This window comes from Mixophyes fleayi, chromosome 4 (genome assembly GCF_038048845.1).
Source record: "Mixophyes fleayi isolate aMixFle1 chromosome 4, aMixFle1.hap1, whole genome shotgun sequence".
Classification (NCBI taxonomy): domain Eukaryota; kingdom Metazoa; phylum Chordata; class Amphibia; order Anura; family Limnodynastidae; genus Mixophyes; species Mixophyes fleayi.
In genome coordinates this window covers 27,973,567-27,995,764 of record NC_134405.1, presented here as the reverse complement: position 1 = coordinate 27,995,764, position 22,198 = coordinate 27,973,567, and the positions used below count along the sequence as shown (strand labels likewise).

Here is a 22,198-nt window from a genome sequence, read left to right as displayed (position 1 = left end):
AAACATTGAACAAACAGGTGATTCACATTAGAGACTGATATAAGGCATCAGAAAGTTCTGTGCGGTTAGTCACCAAACCTATTTCTGATCCTAACAACTATATAACGTGAGACACGTCTCAATCACTTCCGCGTCTGCAGCATTATGAATCTTGGAACCGTAAATCTCAAATATTACGTTAAGATGTCCACCCCCGTGTTTTAGTTTTCTGTACCAGTTTCCTTATAGCCGACCCTTGGGTATCCTGCTTTGAGTATGATCCTTTGAAGTGAGGCTCCTCTCTTGTCACTGCTGGCATGGCAGTGGTCCCGCTTCTCCGTCACCCAGCTTTCAGCAGGAAAACAAATCCACAAAACCCACAGGGACTGAGGAAGAAGACTGTCGGTCTTCGCAGTCCTTCACTGTACCCTCCTCTTCTTGATCAGTCCAGCCCTCTCCAGTCCTGATGTCCAGTTTCACGATTTTGAGCTGAAATCACTGGGTCTTTCTTGTGGTCTCCGGGCACGGCCTTTTATCCTATCTCTGGTTTCCATGCATGTGGCTTTTGGGTATAGGGATGGAGCGAACTCTGCTGGCTACCTGTTATGGCTACGACCACCTAGATGAGCTTTTAGAACAGTTAGGGTAGAGATCTTCACCTATAGCAGCCGCCTTCCCGTAGAGCTTTATATGCTCACAGGTATTTAGATGCCCTCAGGCTCAGAGTAGTAAAAGCTCATAAAAGATAGCTGCAGCGCAGGTGAAACCAGGGGCGCTAGCCAGACTGGAGTGGATGGTCAGAGGCCGGCCGAGGTCAGAGGTCCGTAGCAGAAGAGCGAGGTCCAGAATGCAAGCCAAAAGGTCAGAGTCACAGGCAAATAGCGAGGTCCAGAGCACAAGCCAAAAGGTCAGGGTCACAGGTAAACAGGCAAGGTCCAAGGTACAGGCAGAGGGTCACAACGGTAGATCAGGTATACAGAAATTCAAACAGCAGGTCAGCAACAGTGCACGACCGAAACGCTATAACCGGCAGGGAGGCTAAGCCCTCCCTGCCTTAAATACTGATACTGGCCAATCAGGGCTTTGCCCTGTAAACATCCTCAGGCAGCAACTAATTAAACCCTGGCTGCCTAATTAGCCCACAGGCTGTAACGCGAGCACCCGGCTGTTCTATATTGCCAGGGCGCGATAGCTGTTAACTGGGCATCTGGCCGTTGCCCTGGCAACGGTCAGGCTGAATACCTGAATACCATAAGCACACATGGAAACAGGTGGAACACCTTTAGAGAATTTCATATAATGATTACATGAAGGCCCATTTTGTCCTTCTTCTCTTTGCACTTCTAATTCTTTGGTGACCCTGTTTTTGGAGATGACCGACACTTAGAGCTAGCAGGTTATGCATTAGAGGTTACAGAGGATACATGACCTTGGTGAGCCCTCGCTTTTGCACTGGGCATTCTAGTACAAGCAAAAGCAGGACCAGCACTAGCAGCATATGGCATGTTGGCTATTTTCTTACTCACCACAATCATAACATTTTCCCCTAACACTTGGAAGGACTGACTTTCTTTTTTTTTTTTTTTTGTAGGTAATTCTTTTGATCAATTTGACATTTTGGAAATTAAATGAATTTAAACCAACAATTCAACAACAGCGTTTTGCTTTGTCACAACACACATAATATTGTTTAATAATAAGTATCAATTTAGAAATCAATACAATTCAATCATAGTTCAAATAGTAATCTTAATGACCTGAATAGGTTTTTTTTTTTTTTTTTACTCTGATTACTCAGGGTATCATAAATTTATTTTAGATATTGTATTGCATAACTAGTGTTTTGTTGTTGCATGCATTATGCTTAACATGCATTATTTGTTTACTAAAGTATTACAGGTTGTTTGAAACGATTTAACGAGTCAGATACCGGAATAACAGGCACCACTGTATGGACATAAAGTTATAGTTAAAGATACCAATATGATGCTGACCCTTTCTTTTGTGCCCTCTGGACCCTACCTCTCCGAAAAAGGAACAGATCTCTGATCTACAACTTCCCAATACTAACTATAGGGCTGTGACTCTCAGTAAATTAATACTTACTAATTACTAATATTAATTCAAATTCAGTTCATTGAATAGATGTCCACATATAGTCTGATGTAATGTGTAGAGGTTCAAATCCAGTCTGGTAATTTTGTTGAGGTACACATTTAGTCTGTTCTATAATGTAGATGACTATATCCAGTCCATTGTGTAGTGTACCATACCTAATCTGGCCCAATTTGTAGAGATCCACATCTAATCTGGTCTAGAGTAAATAGTTTCACATTCAGTCTGGTCCAATGAGTAGAGGCCCACATTTAGTCTGTTCTATGGTGCAGAGTTCCATGTCTAATCCGGTCTGATATGTAGGTTCACATCCAGTCTGGTCCAATGTCTATAGGTCCACATCTAATCTGTTCTGTAGCTCAGCGTTCCATACCTAATCTGGTCTGATATGTAGGTTCACATCCAGTCTGGTCCAATGTCTGTCTATAGGTCCACATCTAGTCTGTCCTATAGTGCAGAGTTCCATATTTAATCTGGTCTGATATGTAGGTTCACATCCAGTCTGGTCCAATGTCTGTCTATAGGTCTACATCTAGTCTGTTCTGTAGTGCAGAGTTCTATACCTAATCTGGTTCACATTAGTCCCTGCCCCATTGGAGTTTACAGTCTAAATTCCCTAACAAACATTCATAAATTCCCTAACATACAGAGAGAGAGACTAGGGTCAATTTTGATAAGAGCAAATTAACCTACTAGTATGTTTTTGGAGTGAGGGAGGAAACCGGAGCACCCAGAGGAAACCCACGCAATCACGGAGAGAACATACAAACTCCACACAGATAAGGCCATGGTCTGGAATTGAACTCGTGACCCCAGTGCTGTGAGGCAGAAGTGCTACCCACTTAGCCACCGAATGTAGGTTCACATCCAGTCTGGTCCAATGTTTACAGGTCCACATCTAGTCTGTTCTGTAGTTCAGAGTCCCATACCTAATCTGGTCTGATAAGTTCACATCCAGACTGGTACGTTTATAGGTCCACATCTAGTCTGTTCTGTAGTGTAGAGTTCCATACCTAATCTGGTTTGATATGCAGGTTCACATCTGGTCTGGTCCAATGTCTATAGGTCCACATCTAGTCTGTTGTGTAGTGCAAAGTTCCATACCTAATCTGGTCCAGTATGCAGGTTCACATCCAGTCTGGTCCAATGTCTATAGGTCCACATCTAGTCTGTTGTGTAGTGCAAAGTTCCATACCTGATCTGGTCCAGTATGCAGGTTTACATCCAGTCTGGTCCAATGTCTATAGGTCCACATCTAGTCTGTTGTGTAGTGCAAAGTTCCATACCTAATCTGGTCCAGTATGCAGGTTCACATCCAGTCTGGTCCAATGTCTATAGGTCCACATCTAGTCTGTTGTGTAGTGCAAAGTTCCATACCTAATCTGGTCCAGTATGCAGGTTCACATCCAGTCTGGTCCAATGTTTATAGGTCCACATCTAATTTGTTCTATAGTGCAGAGTTCCATACCTAATCTGGTCCAGTATGCAGGTTCACATCCAGTTTGGTCCAATGTTTATAGGTCCACATCTAGTTTGTTCTATAGTGCAGAGTTCCATACCTAATCTGGTCCAGTATGTAGGTTCACATCCTGTCTGGTCCAATGTGTAGAATTTCACATCTAGTCCATCCAAGGTGAACAAGTTTATATCTAGAACATTGAAAAAAAACATTGAAAAAAAAACTCCAATGGGCCACATCCAATCCACCAAAATGTGTGGCCCCAAAATGACTGCAACCTTCAAAGATAACCTTTGAATTCAATACAATCATTATAGGCCATATTAATAGATGCAGGGAAACAATCACCTCTATTGAACAGTGCATACAATATGGACTCCACGTTTTTATGTAACAGTACACTTTCCGTCTACAAGCTTCAATGCTTCCGAGCTGATTACAATTTATGGTTCTCTTACAAAACGTTTTAATGACACAAGACCAATGTTCCTCGATCACTGTTCCCTAATTGTCTTCTCACCTTTACGTACGTTAGATATGATATCTGTTCTATTGAATAGTGCCAAGTCCAGCAGAGACTTGATTCTTGTTCCAGGTAGTTTCTGTGTCTTCTACATTACAAACAAGTGACTTTCTTTGTCGGAAGTGAGTTCATTATTTACATTTAAATCTTGAAAGTTAAAATCGTCCATCTACTATATAAATGCCTAGTGGCGTGTGTAGAAAAAAAAAACAAGCTGCAGCGCCACCTGCTGGGCAGAGTTATACACTGACCTATATATTTCTTGAAGGAGAAGTGACAGTTGGGAGTGGTTGGTGGTTGCCGGGGGTGACAGTGGGGAGTTTTTAACACCTTAAGTAGCTTGATGAAGGATGTGGCGATGAAGATGAAGGATGAGGTGATGGAGAAAAATGATGAGGTGGTGACATGTGGACAAAACCACGTTAAAAAAGGGCGCTTGTGTCGGGAAGTAACGCTCTTCCCCTGAGGAGGCCTTGGCTGGGCCCAAATGCATGACAAGAACCTTTTTAACACTTTAAGTAGCTTGATTTGACTAGAATACATGAGTATCATGCACGGGTTAACTTGTTTATTATAAACCTTTATTTCACATACCACCACCATAATTCACAGCACTATACAGAGAATGTTTAATCATACACACAGTGGATCTTACAGTCTAAATTCTCTCACACAGACGCAAACATAGGGAAAACATACAAACTCCAGACAGATAGGGCCTTGATTGGCGTCAAACCCATGACCCCAGCACTGTGTTGCCCGTTATGAATGTAAGTGTATTTTTAGGTCCCTTTCAATTTGTTATAATAAAATTTCAATAGTCATTTATGATAAGTGTCATAAACTCTAGTCAACACTTTACAGGTCTTAAACAGGTTTTTACAGTTACACAAACCTTTTCTTATCCTTCCTAACTGCGCTATATACTTACAAATTCACGGCCCAGACATGACTTCCATCCAATATAACCCGTGCATCATAATAATCTTCATTCATTTTAGTTCACCTATATTATTTGGGAGTCCCTTAGCATTTGTTACTAAACATTTTATATTCTTACTGCCCCTTTTTAATTGTACTCTTGAACTTACAGTGAAAGTCATAATTGTAGCTATCTAATCGCACAGCTAAATGTTTTACTAATACCACTGAAAAAACAGCAATTAATGATGAATACTATAGTTGTTTTCAGTTCTACACAAATGAACTCTGATCCTTAATAAAGATCTTATCAAAAGGACATGAAATGACTACAGATAGCAGCTGTTCCATGGCCTGGGACTGTAAATATTAACTATTTCTTTTACATGCAGCTACTCAACACTGTAACAGTATGTTCCAAAGATGCAAAGTTTTTTGTTTATTTTTAAGGCATTAAAAATGTTCTTTGCTGTATGCCCAGAGGAGTGCCTGACATTACAATTTTCCCACAATATGGCATGAATCTGGCAATACTGTTGAGGACCCTGCTCCTTCCACTATATAACTCTTAGTCTGTCTTCCTGCTGCCTCCATTCCCCTCTTCAAGTCATGTCACCAACCCTGTCACATGCAGCCCTGTCCTAACATATCACTCATCTCCTTATATACTCTGTGCTGCTGGGGACCCTGCTCCTTCCACTATATAACTCTCAGTATGTGGCTTCCTACTGTCTCCATTCCCCTCCTCACATTATCTCACTGCCCCTCTCACATGCAGCCCTGTCCTCACGGATATAATTACACAAGTGGACAGGTTACTGCCTCCCAAATCTGTCTCAATGAAATCAGCACAATTGTTTCCTAAAATACACTGTGCTGCTGTGAACATTCCGATGATCTCAATGGTTTCAGGTTTTTCCATTACCAGCCACTGAACATGGTCAGGAGATTCGGACTGAATACAAAAAAATTAAATCCTAGATCCAAATCAAAAGCAGCTTAAAATGAGTTTTGTAGTCAAATTCAGAAATAAATTAAATACTCTTCCTGAATTGCTTGCTTTTGAAGCTTGACTACAAAAAAAAATCCTGTATGTGTATAATAAATATGTATTTGTAATAATAAATATATATGTATAATACATAACTATTTACAATTAATATCTAGCTTCATTTCTTAGGTTATAAAAATATTTAAATCGAAGATTCACAAAGAAAACAAACAAACATGATTCTGGATAATATAAAAGCCAGGCCTACTTGTGACTGGATCACTATTAAATAACTTTTGGTAAAAATGTATTTAAAGCAAATAGCGCAGGGCACTTATTTATATAAATTGCCAATGCACTTATTTTTTTATATTGTGAGATAGGAAATCGTTATTTCTGAGACCAGGGTAGAAAATTTGGTTTTCCTGTTGTAACCTTTCAAAAGCAAACACCTTATTTATGATGTATATAGCTGATACAATGAGCCTTTGTTTAGAAAGTCTGCTGTGTATTGTGATGTGGGAAATGACTTTTAGAAGTTTAAACCTGTTTTTGGGAAGTATATTCTGCAACTGTTGGAACAAAAAGGTCTAATGCTAATCAGGCCTTTATAATGTGTGAGGTTTAACTTGGAGATAGGAAGGTTTAATTTAAAACGTGCTGCTACATTTCCTGCGTCTCAAACAAAGATGCAGGATATCACAGCAAGGTTTTTAAGAATTTCATAGTTAAGTATAAATATTAGTGGCTTTGCAATGCATGTAAATCCATGTTTGTGTAAATAGAGTACATTCTGATTCTAAAAATAGACTATTTCTGAACTGTATAAAAGATGAGCTGTGTGAGCATGTAAGTGTTCTTCTGATTTTTCATCTGACCTGATCACACTGGTATCTTCCAGCAGGGTATGAGAGCAAATAAACATCTTGCTTCAAAGACCTGCTTGGAAACATCTTCAATATCGCTGTATTCTTGTGATCTACAGATTAGACCTTAAATCTAATCCGTTCTCCAGCTGTCTCTGAGGTTTGGACCCAAGCTTTCCGGTACCACCGCTCTGCCTTCTACCCATGCAACCCTGGTTAGTGTGATAGGCCAGGGGGGATCCATTCACAGCAACCTGGATCCATAGTAAGAGGTCCGAAGTTACCAGTCCCGTTACACCAGCAACATGGGGTTAAACAATCTTGCAGATATCTGTGTTCTTTGGAGAAAAAAAATGCTAAGACGTATTTTGATGAATAATAACTAGGATGCAAAAGAAAAACGTATTGGTCTCTCCTAATTTAAAGTGGCCTTGTCACCTCCGTTATTATAAACTAGAACAGACGAAAAGACAATATTTTTAATATTTTATTTATAAAATGTTTATATATACGGTTTTACACACAGACAAATTAGTACAAACACGCGCGCAGACACACACACACACACATCACAGGAGTCTCTGTCACAACTTGGAGGTATCTGTAGAGGGGGGAGAGGGCTGAGGGGTCTTGCTTTCTCCAGCGGGTGGGAGAGATACTACAATGTATTTCTGCATCCCGCTACTGCCCCCAGCTGTGGAGCCTCCCACGCCACTCGTCTGACCCCCTGACACAAGCTTCACAATGGGCTGGACCCCTGGGGGGCAGGGGGTGGAGGAGGACGGTCCACCGGTAGGAGTAAGAACCTGTAAGGACAGATAGTGAGAAATCAGAGGCTGCCGAGGTAAAATGAAAGGGATAAGATAATGGAAATAATGGAGAAACCGTGACAGAGAAGGCAGGGAAATGAATGAGCGTATGAGGGAAAAAAATGTAAATACAGAGGGATTAGGGCGCGAAAGGGCGTGCGATGGCAGTCTGGGTATTGACAGGCGGGGGTACGCAGAGGACAGGCGGGGGTACGCGGAGGACAGGCGGGGGTACGCGGAGGACAGGCGGGGGTACGCGGAGGACAGGCGGGGGTACGCGGAGGACAGGCGGGGGTACGCGGAGGACAGGCGGGGGTATGCGGAGGACAGGAGGGGGCGCGGAGGACAGGCGGGGGCGCGAAGGGCGTGCAAGGACAGGTGGGGGCGCAAAGGGCGTGCAAGGACAGGCGGGGGCGCGAAGGGCGTGCAAGGACAGGCGGGGGCGCAAAGGGCGTGCAAGGACAGGCGGGGGCGCGAGGGGCGTGCAAGGACAGGCGGGGGCGTGAAGGGCGTGCTAGGACAGGCGGGGGCACGAAGGGCAGTTGGGGGCGCGAAAGGACAGGCGGTGGTGCAATGTGAAAACCAAAAGGAGGGGAACGGGCCGCGATGTGAAAGCCAAAACTAGAGAAAGGAGAAAAGTATGACAGGTTAGTAAGGACACAGAAGAACAAACATGGAGAGAATGTGGCGTTACCTGGGTCCCGCTGCTCCCGGCTGAAGATACCACAATGTACTTGGTGGGTGGTGGTGAAGGTTGGGTTGGGGTTGCAGGACGGGCACTCACTAATGTCTGTACTGGCAATGTTAAGGACCCAGTCACCTTAATTATTCCTGGTGTGCGAGGGGATGGAGTAATAGAGCCGGAGGATGGCTGAGAGAGTGTGAGAGTGGGACGAGGCTGAGAGAGAAGACACAGAGATGATGTGATGAGAAAGAGGGGATTGAGAAGAGACACAAAAAACACGTCATTAGGGTTACATGCGAGTCCCAGAGGACGTTTTATGTGCGATACCGTCCGAGATGACGCAGAGCGTTACCTGTGTGACGGTGAGTGTCGTCCGGTTGACCTGCGGCCCTTGCAAAGCGCTCTGTGCTCTGGCCTTTAACACATGAGAGCAGAGTGTAGGACCCAGAAAGCCGAAATCTGCCCGGTACGCTTCAGGTACATCCGGAGACGACCGCTGTTTCACCAGCACCGGAGCAGTGTGTTTCTGTAGCAAGCAGAGAATAAAAATCACACTTCACTCAAGTATCACACATAACCCAATACTCAAGGATCATTTCTAATACACATAAGAATGATGGGCCCTTGACAATTTTTGATCCCGGACCCAGAGATCCCGAGATTAGTTTGAAAAATATTATATCTCAACATCTAATTAATAAAATAAAGTTTGGGGGGCCGGTAACGCAGACAACCGGTGGGTTAGACCGTAGCCTTCTTGATCAAATATTTCTTCAAAATGTAAGCTCCTGAAATAATAGCGACAGGCTCTCCGAGATCACAGGCCCGTTGCATGTTTTTACATCTTACTCTCTGTGGGTGGCGCTGTATACACCAGTGACTAAACTGTGCACACACTATCTCACACGGGCAAGCACAGTGAGGCTTTACACACACATACACAATGCAGTACAGCCTATTACCAGCAGGAGGCTCTGTACGTGGTCAGCTCCGATCTTATCGATGTTGGATATCACTGGCCCCTCCAGGATGGCCCGCAGCCTCTCTCCCTCCACTGCCAAATGTGGAACGATCACGGTTTTGATAACCTTAATTGGGAGATCAGTGATGTTAACCATAACCTCATACAAATAATCCTATTATCTCATTTCCACTGTACCAAAAACCTGCACAACTCACATCCGGTCCTAGTTCTGCGAGGCCAGCGATGGATCCATATCGAGTGGTCCATGGCGTACGGTCATCAACCCAACTCTGTGATAAGGAGACAGCAAGTGATATTAGCGATGTAGGGAGGGAACAAGAGGCAGTGACTAGAGTTGTGGTGGGGGGGGTGGTGCTAGAAAAATTTAGCATTGCACTACTAGAGACGGAATGTTTCTTGTGTGTCGCATGAGAGCGATGAAGCTCTGAAGACATTGCGTTCAGCTTCTTCAGAACTTATCTGATCTCATGAGACGGGGAGGGTATGTCCTGCCATGACAACAATTAAGCTCTTAACCATGTGACACAAGGTAATTAGGGCCGCTTATCTACATCATAAAAGATATGAGAACTCAAGGAAGTAAGATTTCAGAACAGGCCTCATCATCAAAAATATCACTATTGTCATTTAATGGAATAAAGCAGTGAATTAACCGTAAACCAAGGAACTATGCACGTTGCGTCCAGTTCCTCAGTGATGGCATTGATTCCTGGAGAATTGAACGGCTGCCTCCACTGTGTGAAGATGATGGGTACACTTTAAGGCATTACTTTATGTACACAAATTAACTTTATTCCCGATAACCTCAGGCAATAAATTACAATTACGTTTTTCAGATAAGACCCCCTTGTCTCACTTGGATTGTCAATATATACAATGTCAACTTGACGTCTGGCATTGTACTTACAACCCCTGTGCAGTTTAATGTCAGCTCCCTGTTATCATTCATTTCCTGTTAAAGGGACCTAACAAAGTCTGGATACAGTGTCCTTCAATGGGATAACTGACAGGAAATCCACTGTGTGTAGTAAAATATCTTCCCCCCACAATCACGACATTTTACATATGTAGCTGTGAATAATATTAGCAGCCTTTTAGGTTTTGATTCTCTTGAATTAATTTATCTATTGACTTATATATTGTAATAATTGTATATACAATGTTCTAACAAAAAAAAAAAAATAGTATTTTGTTTACTATTATTATTATCATCTTTAAATGAAATCATAAAAAGTCTAAGCAAAAAAACACTTTAAAGGTTATCTGATACAGCCTAGAAGGGCCCACGACATGGGCCAGTGACTTATTCTCCATGTCAGTGTGTGTATGATGCGCCCTGTCTCCTGCCTGTCTGACCTTGGTGAACGTCTTGGTTATCCGGGACTGGATGTTGTTGGTCGTGGTGCTGAAGTTTTTGCAGATCTGCGCGATGAGCCGAGCAGCAAAGTCCCTCAAAGCCCAGTGATTGTCTACATCCGGCCGGAGGCACAGCTGCCGGCTGACAATGCAGGTCATCACTGCTGGGATCAACTCGTGTAGCTGGAGGAGAGGGGACAAGCACAAGGTCACTATAACCATCCTTTATTCATAAAGCGTCAATATACTATGCAGCGCTGTACAACCTGAGGATGTTTCTACATTCATAACGCCAGGAACGTATGTTATAAATGCCACAGTTGGGGCCACTGCTTAGTACCAGGTGGCCTCCACACTTACGTATTTCTCCAGGTAGAGGGTGGGGTTGTCCATGAGGGCCTTCACCATCCGCATGAGATAAATGAGCAGGGCCAGGTTATTCTGCACAACATTCACACGCACCTAGCGGGGGAAAGCGAGGAGAACAGCGTGAAAATTAGGCAACAGAAGGCCAAAAGTACAAACGGTAGGCGATAATATTACCCCCAGACATTCAGCTCCCCGTACTCACCCCCTCTGATATGAAAGTGCTGAAACGCGGCAGCATCTGGTACAGTCCCGGGTCAGTGGCGATGCTCTGCAGTGCTTCCTGTGAGAATCAGAAGGGTCCACGTATGAGATTGTGTAATGACACTGCACACGTGTGTTGTGGTGTGTGTGTCCACCTGTCTACATACTGCTCGCTTGGCTTCACAGGACCCGACGCAGGCCTCCGTGATCTCCTTGTAGTATAGCTGCTGTTCCACAGACAGCTCGTGGATACTGCGTGGCTTCAGCTTTAACGGGGCTCCCTCTAGAATGGAGTTCTTCTTCTCCTTGCCTGGGTCGCGGACCAAGACAAAGGACACATGTAAGTGATCTGCTAACATGTAAACAAGGAGGAGGATCACACATGTACACACAGCGCTGACCTTTGCCCTCCAATGCATTGGCCCCGTGTCCTTTCCCTTTCAGACCTCCCTCCTCCTGTCCTGGTTTCACAGCCTTCAACGGCTCAGTGGCTTCTATCTTCTGCTGTTCCTTGGGGACTAGACGGAAGAAGACAAGGTTACAAGATCATATAAAACCAGAGAGCCAGAGGAGACATAAACAAGGAAAGAGTAGATGAGAAACCGATGTACGAGCTGCATGCTACCCTATGTTCCACATCAGTTATTAGAAAACAGTCCAGAGAAAGAGAGAAAGGACGAGAGGACTGTGGTGGGAAAGACATATTACCTGGTGGAGGGTTTTCTGGAATGGCCGGTTGCACTCCTTCGATACTCAACCAGTGAGCTGAGAAATAACAAAAGAGATATTATCACTAACGGATGCCTGAATACGATGCATGATGTACCTCCTGCCGGTGTCTATCTCACATGGTCACTCCGGGATGTGCGGACTCTGCCCATATGTAGGCCACATGGCCCCCTCTGCCTGAAATTGTCTTCACTGTTTACTTACAACATCAATAAATTAGAGGTTCATCTGTACTAATAGTGAGTATGTTAAATCCCAACTAGAAGAACAGGAGGGGTCTACTGGGACACACTCATACCCTTCAATGACTCCCACTCCTGCCACAGGAGAGTAATACATTTCAGAGCTACTAACACATCAGCGGTGACAGAGTAGCAACGCGGGCTGTCCCGGACTCTGTACCTCCTCTGATTTCCAAGACGGGAAAAGACGGGGTTACACTAAATATGGAGTCCTGGTGGACACTTATTATAAATCACACACTTATATATTATAAAAGCTTGAGAACCTCTTCAGAAATTGAGATATTTTAGAACGTGCTTTGGTAATTGGGGAAAACGTTTCCATACGCACATCAGCAATCCTGCAAGTAAAACTAATGAAGTGGAAAGAACCTTTAGGTGTATAATGATGGGTATCGCCCATGGGTCTGCATTCACCGGATGACAAGTGAAGCATTAGTACATACATCAGTAGCCTAAAAAGAGAGGACGCAGCTAAAGCAACATTTGATCATACAGCCCATTAATTTACTAGGAAGTTGTGACATTACTGCTGCTCGAGGCATTTCTAGGGATGCCATTAGTGCCTGGTAAATTAATTGGTTCAATATTGGTTTAGCCAAAACGGTGGTTTGCTGTGTGAGTAGGTGACAAGATCAGTTTAAAAAAAATAAACATGTACAAATACATTAAGGGTCAATACAGAGAACTTTCATGGGAACTTTTTACCCCTAAGGTTAGAGGAGAGGAAATTTCAAAACTAGCAAAGGAAGGGGTTCTTTACAGTAAGGGCAGTCAAGATATGGAATTCATTGCCAGGGAAGGTTGTGATGGCAGATTCAATAGATATGTTTAAGAAAGGGTTAGACAAACTTTTAGCGGAGAAGTGTATCCAGGGATACGACCGATAATTAAAATGAAAGATAGTAGTGGATATAGGGTAATAATAGGACTGTAATATTAGGACTGGGGGGATTTTCACAATTGAAACAGATTGGCGGTTGCTTACTCTGGATCAATTTTCAAATATAAGTGCAGGATCGTGGGAGATCCAAAATAGGTTGAACTTGACGGACTGGTGTCTTTTTTCAACCTCATCAACTATGTTACTATGTAAAATACTGCAGGTCATGCTCACCTTTTAAGGAAACGTCGAGAGGCACGCGTGGAAGCGGGGTGCTGATTATATCGCAGAGATCTACCTCCTTCTCCTCGTAGAAATGCAGTTCTCGCCCTCCACCGCTAGCATAGCGGAAAGGTAGGAACTCCTTGGCGTGGAAACCGTATATAGGCTGCCGGAGGAGAAAACATCACTTAATGTAACATGCATGCAGATAGATCCATAGCCTACTACTCTACTCTTCTGGGGTAAGGGGAACCTGAATGTGGTGGTATTGAGGCAGCTCTCTGGAGTGTGGGAGGCAGTGGAAGGTTTTGTACTCGCAACTGTTGCTCAGCATCTGCTTGAAAAGTATTCATACTGCTCCCTTACCTCCACATTCTTCAGTTTCAGGGCAGCGTCAATGTCATTGGGTGTTAGCTTCTGTCTCTTCCCCACGTGCATAAACTTCAGAGCATCCTGGAGGAGAAAATAGGCCATGAGTGTTGGGGACAAAAGGAACTGAGGAATAAGAGGAACAATGCACTTTGGCAGCGATAGCTTCCTCCCATTCTGACTTTGAGATGACCTCTGACCTGAGTGACCTCCTTGATTCGGAAGCTGACTTCTTGTGCAAGGAGCTGGCAGGTTTCCTCCGATATCTGTGACACTCCAATAGACTCGGCGATCACTTTCATGGACTCTGTGGGGAGGAAAGCGTTGCCAATCTTCTTGCCCTCCGCCATGATAGGAAAGCGCGTAAGGAGAGCTTGAGGGGACACAGATAGAGACAATAAACATTAAGGGCCTGATTCATTAAGGAACTTAGGCAAGAAATTTCTTACTTAAGTCTCCTGGACAAAACCATCTTAAAATGAAAGTGTTGAAAAATAGTTTTACACATAAGTTAAATACTAGCTGTTTTTTCATGTACCACACAAATACTTGATAGTTATTTGTACACTGAAATTTAAAGTTGATATTTGTGTGCTACTTCTCAAAAACAGCCAGTATTTAACTTATGTGCAAAACAGAAAAATGGTTTTCACCCCCTTCACTTTAACATGGTTTTGTCCAGGAGACTTAAGTAAAAAATGACCTGCCTAAGTTCCTTAATGAATCAGGCCCTAAAAGTCGGTCAAATATGAAAATGCATTTTGTAAAATTTCTCAGATGCGCAAATAAATTAGAATACAGCAAGACTGTGAGGTGTGCAGTTCAAACATGGACGTGCTAAAAATCTGCTGACCACACTTCTGAAGAATTTTGCTGGTATATGAAAAGATCTAGGATCTCCCAAAATAAAAGTTACTAATATTTAATTGAGCATGCAGCAAACAAGAACACTCCACTGCTATATTTTTACTTGGCTAACTACAAAAATACAGTCCCTGTATTAGGAATGAAATGATTATTACAATAGTTTATTCTTTATATTGGTATAAAGGCATCAATGCAGTGGTTTGGGTAAGATAACCAGTAAAAGACAGAATATAAGCGGAATTCAGTGTGATTGGGTGAAGAGTTACTTAAACCTCTCAACGGTCACCAAAAGACTAGGTATGTCACGGTTAGACTCCCTCTATTGTAACAAGCCACTTATGTAGGAGCTCTGCTGGAATTATGATCCTCAGCTATCACCCCTACCCTTCAGCTATCACGCCCACCTACCCTTCAGCTATCACCCCCCACCCTTCGGCTATCACGCCCCCTTACCCTTCAGCTATCACGCCCACCTACCCTTCAGCTATCACGCCCCCTTACCCTTCAGCTATCAAGCCCACCTACTCTTCAGCTATCACCCCCCACCTTTCAGCTATCACGCCCCCTTACCCTTCAGCTATCACGCCCACCTACCCTTCAGCTATCACTCCCACCCTTCAGCTATCACGCCCCCTTACCCTTCAGCTATCACGCCCCCTTACCATTCAGCTATCACGCCCCCTTACCCTTCAGCTATCACGCCCCCCTACCCTTCAGCTATCACGCCCCCTTACCCTTCAGCTATCACGCCCCCTTACCCTTCAGCTATCACGCCCCCCTACCCTTCAGCTATCACGCCCCTTTACCCTTCAGCTATCACGCCCCTTTACCCTTCAGCTATCACGCCCCCTTACCCTTCAGCTATCACGCCCCCTTACCCTTCAGCTATCACGCCCCCCTACCCTTCAGCTATCACGCCCCCTTACCCTTCAGCTATCACGCCCCTTTACCCTTCAGCTATCACGCCCCCTTACCCTTCAGCTATCACGCCCCCCTACCCTTCAGCTATCACGCCCCTTTACCCTTCAGCTATCACGCCCCCTTACCCTGAAGCTATCACGCCCCCTTAACCTTCAGCTATCACGCCCCCTTACCCTTCAGCTATCACGCCCCCTTACCCTTCAGCTATCACGCCCCCTTACCCTTCAGCTATCACGCCCCTTTACCCTTCAGCTATCACGCCCCCCTACCCTTCAGCTATCACGCCACCTTACCCTTCAGCTATCACGCCCCCTTACCCTTCAGCTATCACGCCCCCTTACCCTTCAGCTATCACGCCCCCCTACCCTTCAGCTATCACACCCCCCTACCCTTCAGCTATCACCCCCCTACCCTTCAGCTATCACACCCCCCTACCCTTCAGCTAACATGCTCCCTTACCCTTCAGCTATCACCCCCCTACCCTTCAACTATCACACCCCCCCTACCCTTCAGCTATCACACCCCCCTACCCTTCAGCTATCACCCCCCTACCCTTCAGCTAACATGCCCCCCTACCCTTCAGCTATCACCCCCCTACCCTTCAGCTATCACCCCCCTTACCCTTCAGCTATCACCCCCCTACCCTTCAGCTATCACCCCCCTACCCTTCAGCTATCACGCCCCCTGCCCCTCAGCTATCACGCCCCCTTACCCTTCAGCTATCACGCCCCCTTACCCTTCAGCTATCACGCCCCCCTACCCTTCAGCTATCACCCCCCTACCCTTCAGCTATCACACCCCCCTACCCTTCAGCTAACATGCTCCCTTACCCTTCAGCTATCACCCCCCTACCCTTCAACTATCACACCCCCCCACCCTTCAACTATCACACCCCCCCACCCTTCAACTATCACACCCCCCCTACCCTTCAGCTATCACACCCCCCTACCCTTCAGCTATCACCCCCCTACCCTTCAGCTATCACACCCCCCTACCCTTCAGCTATCACCCCCCTACCCTTCAGCTAACATGCCCCCCTACCCTTCAGCTATCACCCCCCTACCCTTCAGCTATCACCCCCCTTACCCTTCAGCTATCACCCCCCTTACCCTTCAGCTATCACCCCCCTATCCTTCAGCTATCACGCCCCCTGCCCCTCAGCTATCACGCCCCCTTACCCTTCAGCTATCACGCCCCCTTACCCTTCAGCTATCACGCCCCCCTACCCTTCAGCTATCACCCCCCTACCCTTCAGCTATCACCCCCCTACCCTTCAGCTATCACCCCCCTACCCTTCAGCTATCACACCCCCCTACCCTTCAGCTAACATGCTCCCTTACCCTTCAGCTATCACCCCCCTACCCTTCAACTATCACACCCCCCCTACCCTTCAGCTATCACACCCCCCTACCCTTCAGCTATCACCCCCCCACCCTTCAACTATCACACCCCCCCACCCTTCAACTATCACACCCCCCCTACCCTTCAGCTATCACACCCCCCTACCCTTCAGCTATCACCCCCCTACCCTTCAGCTATCACACCCCCCTACCCTTCAGCTATCACCCCCCTACCCTTCAGCTAACATGCCCCCCTACCCTTCAGCTATCACCCCCCTACCCTTCAGCTATCACCCCCCTTACCCTTCAGCTATCACCCCCCTATCCTTCAGCTATCACGCCCCCTGCCCCTCAGCTATCACGCCCCCTTACCCTTCAGCTATCACGCCCCCTTACCCTTCAGCTATCACGCCCCCCTACCCTTCAGCTATCACCCCCCTACCCTTCAGCTATCACCCCCCTACCCTTCAGCTATCACCCCCCTACCCTTCAGCTATCACCCCCCTACCCTTCAGCTATCACACCCCCCTACCCTTCAGCTAACATGCTCCCTTACCCTTCAGCTATCACACCCCCCCTACCCTTCAGCTATCACACCCCCCTACCCTTCAGCTAACATGCCCCCCTACCCTTCAGCTAACATGCCCCCCTACCCTTCAGCTATCACCCCCCTACCCTTCAGCTATCACCCCCCTACCCTTCAGCTATCACCCCCCTTACCCTTCAGCTATCACCCCCCTACCCTTCAGCTATCACCCCCCTACCCTTCAGCTATCACCCCCCTACCCTTCAGCTATCACCCCTACCCTTCAGCTATCACGCCCCCTGCCCCTCAGCTATCACGCCCCCTTACCCTTCAGCTATCACGCCCCCCTACCCTTCAGCTATCACCCCCCTACCCTTCAGCTATCACACCCCCCTACCCTTCAGCTAACATGCTCCCTTACCCTTCAGCTATCACCCCCCTACCCTTCAACTATCACACCCCCCCTACCCTTCAGCTATCACACCCCCCTACCCTTCAGCTATCACCCCCCTACCCTTCAGCTAACATGCCCCCCTACCCTTCAGCTATCACCCCCCTACCCTTCAGCTATCGCCCCCCCTTACCCTTCAGCTATCGCCCCCCCTACCCTTCAGCTATCACCCCCCTACCCTTCAGCTATCACGCCTCCTGCCCCTCAGCTATCACGCCCCCCTACCCTTCAGCTATCACCCCCCTACCCTTCAGCTATCACCCCCCTACCCTTCAGCTATCACGGCCCCTGCCCCTCAGCTATCACCCCCCTACCCTTCAGCTATCACGATCCCCTACCCCTCAGGTATTCATTGCCCCTTGCCACTCAGCTATCGCCCCTATTCCTGCCATAAAGCCCCCTACTCCCTACCTATGACCACCCTCTCAGCTCTATGCCCATACCCTGTCGCCCTCCGTTTCTGAATCCCCTTCTCCTTGTATTGTTGTCCCTCTTCTTAACCTATCACCCCATATATCTCCCATGTAATATTCATCTGTAGCCCGATGTTATCACACTGATCATGTCCTGTCCCCTCATGTCAGAGCCTACATCACACTATAATAATATAATTCCGTACAGCACTCACAGCAGAGAGCTCTCCTGTACGCTGCCCGAACTGCTTCCGGCTCCCAGGTAAACTTCCGGCTGTCTCCAGCACTATACAGTCCTGAAAGGGTGGTAATACATCGCTGACAAGCGATGCAAGAAGCATACAGCTAACAATTAACATATTAATATTTTCTTAACCATTTTATTGGTAATATATTTTAGAATATTCCTTAATGCTCATCTCGCTAACACATATTTGACTTTAAAACAACGACGATCTATCTACCAGGACCTGGCGTGGAACGCAGCGTACTGACAACTTGTTCCGCATGAAAGCTGAGCGCATGCGCAGTAATTAAAATAGAGTGCCCGCGCCCTACGTTATCGCTGCGCATGCGCATTTTATATATATAAAAAAATTCAATGTGCTTAATATTTGTATGTAATATGTAACAACAGATAAAACCCTTATCATAGGGACCGAAAATCCAGACTGATAGACAATTCTAATTTTCCGTAGTTAATTGGCTGCCGCGGAGAGTTATGGGAGTTGTAGTTCCATGCGTGCCTGGGCTCTGGGTCACACGTGTGTCTCACCATAAATCCTGAGCAGCAGAAGAATGGAGGAGACTAAGGTGAGATACTAACAGTGGGAGCATGGTGTCTATGCTACATACATAGTAACCATGCCACATTGTTGTTTGCTGCTATAGACATTGCATGATTTTATGGGGGCTAAATACCCATTCAGTTTAACCAAGGGTGTCAACCCTTAAATTATATTTATATTGGTGAGTTTCATAAGAAGTTGCTTATTATTGTTATTTTTTTCATTGACATATTGCATGTGTAGTAAATTGAATTATCTAGGGAAAAAAGGGAATTCCATAAATTGTTGGGTTGGAAATAAGGGGTTAATTTAGCACTGGGGTGAGGGATTTTTGGGAAGGGTAGTGCTCTGGATCATTTACACATAATGTGTTGCAAATGATTGATTTAAATGCTTAGAGCTCCTATCAGCCCCATACATTCCACTAGAAAAGGGGTGGTCCACTTAGCTGGGGTACCTCACATCATGTACTCTTCCTGTGCCCCAGCTATGATGGCAGAGGTGCTCAAATCCAGTACTCGAGAGCTACTAACAGGTCATGTTTTCAGGATTTCTGCCTGTAGAAACAGGTGGAATAATAACTAACCCAGGCAAATGGATTTACTCACATGTGCGTGATTAAAGAAATTCTGAAAACATGAACTGTTGGTAGCTCTCGAGGACTGAGTTTGGGCACATCTGTGTTATGGGATTGCAGCCATACAGAAGCTGGGGGTCTCCCACTGAAAGGGTACATACCTCCTGACATTGCCTCCCAAAGCCATTCAGCCATATCTTGAACTTCCCAAGCGCACCCACATTTTTGCTGTGGTAAAACCCCATAATAAGGAAGCCCATCAATTTGGGACACATGAATCAGGACTGTCCTGTTAAAGTCTGGGATAATGGGATGCATATAGGGGAGGGGGGTGGTTGTCCAAAGGTAGACAACCTCTTTAAAATATAATGCTTATTTAGTTTAGACTCCCGGTTTAACCAAATGAACAGATTGTGTGAGATGTTCATATAACTGGTTTACTATAATTTAAAGCTAACTTCATAATAACCCTGTTCATGCTTCACAGTAACAAACATGCATCAGAATTTAAGGACCCCTATACTTAAAATACAAGTTGCCTTGTATACAACTTCTACTAGTAACATTCAAACCTATATTTAAGAGTCAGATCTGAAAATATGTGCGATAAAGTTGTGATCTGGGATAATATTTTTCTCTTATGCAAGTCAGTCTAGATCTATAGATCCAGTCTACAGATTAGCACGCATCTACCATGTCACGCTCAAAATGCTTACATTTGTAAAATCTTTTGTCTTCCCCATTCTCCTCCTCTTTTTTCAACACTTTAAAATGGCTGCAGGACAAGGATGTGATTGGAAGGAGCCGCAGTGTCTGTGATTGTGGCTTCTTGTTGGGGGCAGGAAGACCAATATCAGCCCTGATTTCCAACCCCAGAGACCAGCCAAAAAGGCTGCTTGGAACAGTCGCCAAAATTTCAGAGAGGTGCCAGAGCTATAATGTTCCACTCCCTCCCTCCCTAGATATTTGTGCAGTTTTAAATAGCATTGCATATATTATATATATCTATATACCGTATATACTCGTGTATAAGCCAAGTTTTTCAGCACATTTTTTATGCTGAAAAAGCCCCCCCCTCGGCTTATACTCGAGTCAATAAGTTTCCCCAGTTTTATGTGGTCCTCGGCTTATATTCGGGTCGGCTTATACTCGAGTATATACGGTATGTATCTTATCGATTATATGGGAAGAGCAGGTGTACCTATTCTTTAATATTTGACAAGTTTTGCATATAAAATGTGTTATAGTGTCCACTCAGGCCTTCGTTTGTCTTTCTCCCACAGTATGTGACGTCCCCCCTCTCATCCCATGATTTTCCTGGCACTCCCCATTCTGTACATATACTTCTAGAGGGTTACAGCAGGGACGTGGGTGACGATCGTTTTCAGTCTGATGGCTCAGTCACCCTCATCCGTGGTCCCCTGACTGTCTTAGTGGACACGGCTGGCCCGTGGTCTCGTGAATTCATCCTTCATTCTCTGCAGAGCCGTGGTGTGTCTCCTGATGATGTGACAAATGTTATCTGCACCCATGGACACTCCGATCACGTGGGCAACCTGAACCTTTTCCCCAAAGCTGAGATTCTGGTGTCGCATGATCTCTGGCGGGACGGCTTCTACGTCTCTAACAACTTAAGTAAAGGAGACCCTTACTTGTTACCCGGAGGAGAAGGGTTGAAAGTGGTGCAGACACCAGGCCACACAGGCAGCGATATAACCCTCATTGTTCCGGGCACCACGCTTGGCACGGTGGCAGTAGCCGGGGACGTTTTTGAAAGAGAAGATGACGAGGACACTTGGAGAGAACTGAGTGAGAATCCAGAAATACAAGAGAAGAGTCGAAGGACTCTACTGGATTTGGCCGATGTCATTGTGCCAGGTCACGGACCACCATTCAGGGTCATCCGGACTGAACAAAAACCTAGGTGTACATGAACTGCATTAGTCTATATTTGATTTGTATGTTTGTGTCTAAAACATTCATTTCTGTCTTTGTTTTACAACCATGGGGAAAACTTCAGGTAGTCTAAATGTATACAACTCCTTGTTTGAAGCAATGTTCCGGACATTTGTGATTATGGAAAATAACACTGGAGTGATAAAAGCTGGAATGTCTTTGAATGCATGTTTGATCTTCATAGCACTGAAAAATGTCTACGTACGTTGGATGGGTTACAATTTGCTAAAAAAAAAAGAGAAAACGCACGCTAGAGCTGTCATTGGGAAACCGTTAAGAAAAGGACTGGAATATATCTTCTACAGGATTTACATTAGATTAACCAACTCAAGTACAGCATAACTGAGTCGTGGCCAGATATATTGACACCCTTGTACTTTTTTTTTTTTTTTTAAAAATAACTTGCAACTTCCTCTATACATAAATATGTTGTCTCCATGATTCTTTCTCTGTTAATATTACCTACATTTTGTTTTTGTTTCTGAATTTAATACAGTGTATCCGTTTAAGTCAGAAAATGTGATAAAAAAAATATTAACACCCTAATATTTGAAGTTCTTTTGGTCAAAGGCTGCACTACCAATCAACAGCTTCCTATAGCCACGGATAAACTTTCTGGTTCTCTGTACTAGCAGTTTGGTCCACTGTTTTTCGT

At 45.2% G+C, this 22,198-nt stretch overlaps 2 protein-coding genes across 3 annotated transcripts; one reads left to right on the top strand and one right to left on the bottom strand.

Moving 5' to 3' along the window:
• Positions 1–7,328: 7,328 nt before the first annotated feature.
• Positions 7,329–18,515, bottom strand: TAF6 (TATA-box binding protein associated factor 6). 2 transcript variants are annotated; one of them, XM_075206508.1, is made up of 15 exons: positions 18,438–18,515; positions 13,905–14,077; positions 13,702–13,788; positions 13,348–13,501; positions 11,968–12,024; positions 11,661–11,777; positions 11,427–11,569; positions 11,261–11,338; positions 11,050–11,151; positions 10,690–10,872; positions 9,528–9,602; positions 9,311–9,436; positions 8,701–8,874; positions 8,358–8,561; positions 7,329–7,660 (listed from the first exon to the last, which is right to left on the bottom strand). In XM_075206508.1, the coding sequence occupies exons 2-15, from the start codon at positions 14,052–14,054 to the stop codon at positions 7,439–7,441; spliced, it is 1,872 nt and encodes a 623-aa protein (XP_075062609.1). In that variant the 5' UTR covers positions 14,055–14,077; positions 18,438–18,515; the 3' UTR covers positions 7,329–7,438. The 2 variants fall into 2 exon arrangements, with proteins under 2 accessions (XP_075062609.1, XP_075062610.1); XM_075206509.1 differs by having other exon boundaries at positions 18,429–18,445.
• A 296-nt stretch (positions 18,516–18,811) lies between these two features.
• Positions 18,812–21,929, top strand: MBLAC1 (metallo-beta-lactamase domain containing 1). Its single transcript, XM_075206510.1, has 2 exons — positions 18,812–19,035; positions 20,871–21,929. The coding sequence occupies exons 1-2, from the start codon at positions 19,021–19,023 to the stop codon at positions 21,519–21,521; spliced, it is 666 nt and encodes a 221-aa protein (XP_075062611.1). The 5' UTR covers positions 18,812–19,020; the 3' UTR covers positions 21,522–21,929.
• Positions 21,930–22,198: the final 269 nt, after the last annotated feature.

Excerpts from the sequence above, each read along its gene's own strand:
- TAF6 (XM_075206508.1), bottom strand. The coding sequence starts at position 14,054 with ATGGCGGAGGGCAAGAAGATTGGCAACGCTTTCCTCCCCACAGAGTCC. Across the intron at positions 13,789-13,904 it reads GAATCAAGGAGGTCACTCAG|GATGCTCTGAAGTTTATGCA; the intron begins GTCAGAGGTCAT and ends TTTCTCCTCCAG. Across the intron at positions 13,502-13,701 it reads TGAAACTGAAGAATGTGGAG|CCTATATACGGTTTCCACGC; the intron begins GTAAGGGAGCAG and ends CTCCTCCGGCAG.